This window comes from Eimeria mitis, genomic scaffold (genome assembly GCF_000499745.2).
Source record: "Eimeria mitis Houghton genomic scaffold, Emh_scaff426, whole genome shotgun sequence".
NCBI classification, from domain to species: domain Eukaryota; phylum Apicomplexa; class Conoidasida; order Eucoccidiorida; family Eimeriidae; genus Eimeria; species Eimeria mitis.
This window is the reverse complement of record NW_013572582.1, coordinates 17,114-20,532: the sequence shown is the minus strand read 5'-3', so window position 1 is coordinate 20,532 and position 3,419 is coordinate 17,114. Positions and strand designations below refer to the sequence as shown.

The 3,419-nt window shown below is 60.8% G+C and overlaps 1 protein-coding gene across 1 annotated transcript; it reads left to right on the top strand.

Moving 5' to 3' along the window:
• Positions 1–51: 51 nt before the first annotated feature.
• On the top strand, positions 52–3,164 carry EMH_0011850 (uncharacterized protein; the record flags this gene model as incomplete). The annotated part of the gene is made up of 4 exons (XM_013499383.1): positions 52–1,263; positions 1,380–1,874; positions 2,302–2,401; positions 2,566–3,164. The coding sequence occupies 4 exons, from the start codon at positions 52–54 to the stop codon at positions 3,162–3,164; spliced, it is 2,406 nt and encodes an 801-aa protein (XP_013354837.1).
• Positions 3,165–3,419: the final 255 nt, after the last annotated feature.

Below are 3,419 nucleotides of genomic sequence, written 5' to 3'. Positions count from 1 at the left end.
GCTGCTGCTGCTGCTGCTGCTGCTGCTGCTGCTGCATTGGCGGCGTTGAAGATGCAGACACCGCAGCCCCCACCCTTCCCGCCGGATGCGGCGTACGCAGACTTGCCGCTGCTGTTCCCTCCCCTTGAGCTGCACCCTGGCTTTGCTGCAGCAGCTGGGGAGCCTCTCCTGCGGTCAACAAGACAAGCTGCTGCTGCTGCTGCTGCTGCTGCTGCTGCTGGTGGTGGTGCTGCTGCTGTCCCTACTGGCCCTGAGGCGGCTGCTGCTGCTGCCGCTTCGGGACTCAGGCAGCAGCTGCTGCAGCGCATGCAGCAGCTGTCGGCTCTCCAGCAACTCATGGCTGTAGAGCAGCAGCTCACTCTCTACCAGCGGCCGGGGGAGCAGCCTGTTGGTTCTTCTCTCTCTAGGGGTCAGCAGAACGCTGCAGCAGCAGCAGCAGCAGCTGCTGCTGCTGCTGCTGCTGGCGCTGCAGCTACTGCAGCACCAGCACCAGCAGCAACTGGACCGCCGGCGCCAGCTGCTGATGCAGCAGCAGCAACTGCAACACCAGCATCGGCAGCAACTGCAGCAGCAGCTGCTGCTGATGCTGCGAACACTGCACGCTCAACAGCTGCAGCAGCGCCCAGGGCAGCTCCAGCTGCTGCTACGGAGCCAACTGAAGCTGCAGCAGCAGGAAGAGAAGCATCCGAACCAGCAGCAGCAACAGAAACACCAGCAGCAGCAGCAACACCAGCAGCAGCAGCAGCAGCAGCAGTTGAGCCAACTGCTGACTCTAGTTCTTCCTTGTCTGGCTACCCTCACATGCTAAAGGGGCCCCCTCCAGGTCAGGGGCCCCCAGCCACACAACGCTCCGAAGGAGCCCCTCGAGGGGCCCCCCAGGGGGCCCCCCAGGGGGGCCCCCAAGGCGCCTTGCAGGGGGCCCCTCGGGGGGCCCTAGAAGCGTCTATGTGGCTGCAGCGGCACACGTATGCGTTGAGGATGGCGGAGATGTATGAGGGGCAGCTGCGGCTGTGGCATTCGTTTGTGTGGCTGCTGCAGCTGCAGCTGCTGCAGAGTATACACGAGGAAACAGCAGCTAAAAGCAGCAGCAGAAACACAAACAGCAGCAGCAGCAGCAGCAGCAGCAGCAGCAGCAGCAGCAGTGGGGATGGCTTGTTGTCGCCGCTGCGTGGAGCAGCAGCTCCGAATGAGGCGTCAATAGCGGCAATGAGGCAGGCAGCAACGCATGCAGCAGCAGCAAGCAGCAGCAGCGGCGGGCGCGATGTAAGAGCTGCATATACACCCCAACCCTGTTACGTGCTGCCTATACACCCCACACCCCACACTCGAATACCTATTCATGTTTTGGTTTTTTTGTTGCTGCTGTTTCTGTGTTGCAGCTCGTCGCAGTAGGACGCCTGGCTGCGCTGCAGACGCAACTGCAGCAGCTGCAGCCGCAGCAGCAGCAGCAGCAGCAGGACCCTGCTGCTAGTGCAGGGGAACCAAGGACTGCTGCAGCTGCGGATGGTGCTGCTGCTGCTGCTCCTGCAGCATCCGCTGGAGCGGCGTCAGCCCCAGGATCCCGCCCAGGAACAGCAGCAGCAGCAGCAGCAACAGGAGCAGCAGCAGGTGTTCGTGCGCAGCAGCAGCAGGACCCTCAGAACCAGCCGAACCAGCAGCAGCAGCAACAGCAGCAGCAGCAGCAGCAGGCTGCACCTTGGCGTCTGCGTTTCATGGTGATGTATCTGAAGCTGCTGGTGCTGCTGTTTCTGTTTGACGCCAGCAAATGGGTTTATTTCTCCTGTCTCCTCGTCGCCCTGCTGCATGCAAACGGGGCCTTCAACCCCCTCATGGAGCTCATCAGCAGCACCAGCCACAGACAGCCATTCGAAGCCGTGAGCTACCCACTAACCTTACCTTACCTAGCTAGCTAGCTAGCTATCTAGCTAGCTAGCTAGCTACCCACGCCCGTATAGCCAGCTAGATTGCCGCTTGATCTTCCCTACTTAGCTAGCCACGCTTAGCTAGCTACGGCTCCCGAATAGCTAGCTGGAGGGATAGTGAGTGCCCCTTGCCCAGCTAGCTAGCTAGCTAGCTAGCTGCTAGCTGGGCTAGCTAGCTAGCTAGCTGCCCCAAGAACGAATGCAGTCTATAGTAGTTAGAATGCTACGGGTAGCTAGCTGCAGCTAGCTGCAGCAAGGGACCCTCTTAAGGCTGCACGACAAAGGGGCTGGTGTTTACTCCCCACGCCGCCTCATCAGCGTCATGTTGCTGCTGCTGCTGCTGCTGCTGCTGCTGCTGCTGCTGCTGTTTGTGCTGCAGACTCTTGCTCAACTGAGAAGACGAAGGGAGCGGCGGCCTCTGCAGCGGCTGCGGCTGCAGCAGCAGCGGCTGCATGCGTCTGTGGGGCGTGCATTCGAAGGTAAGCGCAGATTCCTGGTTTGCTGCAGCGAGAAGAAATATATTTATTTTAATTAAGCAGCAGCAGCAGCAGAGAGAGACAAGTGCATGCATGCAGCCACAGCAGCAGCAGCTCAGCTGCTGCTTCAGTCTCGTGGGCCTCTGTGTTTGTTGCTGCTGCTGCAGGAGGAATGTACACCACAGCGGAAGACACTGCAACCCAACGCACAGGGGAGACAATGGCCAGCAGCAGCAACGGAGACAGCAGCAACTCCAGCAGCAACACCAGCAGCAGCAGCAGCAGCAGCAGCAGCAGCAGCAGCAGCGGGGCGTGGGTGAGCGGCACAGACAGGGGTTCTGAGAGTTTGCAGGGCGTTCGCATGCGTAGCCGCATGGAGGGGGCGTCCTCTGGCGGCTCTTCGTCTACAGGGGCCCCCGAGGGGCCCCAGGGGGGCCCCCAGGGGGGCCCCCATGGGGGCCCCCGTGGGGGCCCCCATCCCCCAGCGGGTTTGTCTGGAGAGGGAGGGCGGAGGGGGGGAGAGGGGGGCCCCCGTGCTGTACCCCCCTACTGGCAGCGCGTGCTGTATCAGGGGTTTGCTATGTTCTTCCTTACAGCTATTCCCTCGTGGAACCCAAACCCAGAAATGTTGATTGATTATGAAGAGCTAGAAGCAGAGGAACAGAGTCGGGCGGAGGAGGCAGAGCAGCTGCAGCAGCAGCAGCAGCAGCAGCAGCAGCAGCAACAGCAGCAGCAGCAACAGCAACAGGAACAGCAGCAACAGTAACAGCAGGAGTAGCTGCAGCAAGAGTATCTGCTGTAGGGGTAGCTGCAGCAGCAGCTGCTGCAGAAGCAGCAATGGCCTGAGGCTCGTTGATGTAGACAAGTGCATGCATGCAGCCACAGCAGCAGCAGCTCAGCTGCTGCGGCTGCAGTCTCATGGGCCTCTGTGTTTGTTGCTGCTGTTGCATTGCTGCCGGGGTTACTTTGGTCGCGGCAGCGGCTCCGCTTGGTAGTTCTTTTTCTTTTGTTTGTTTGTCTC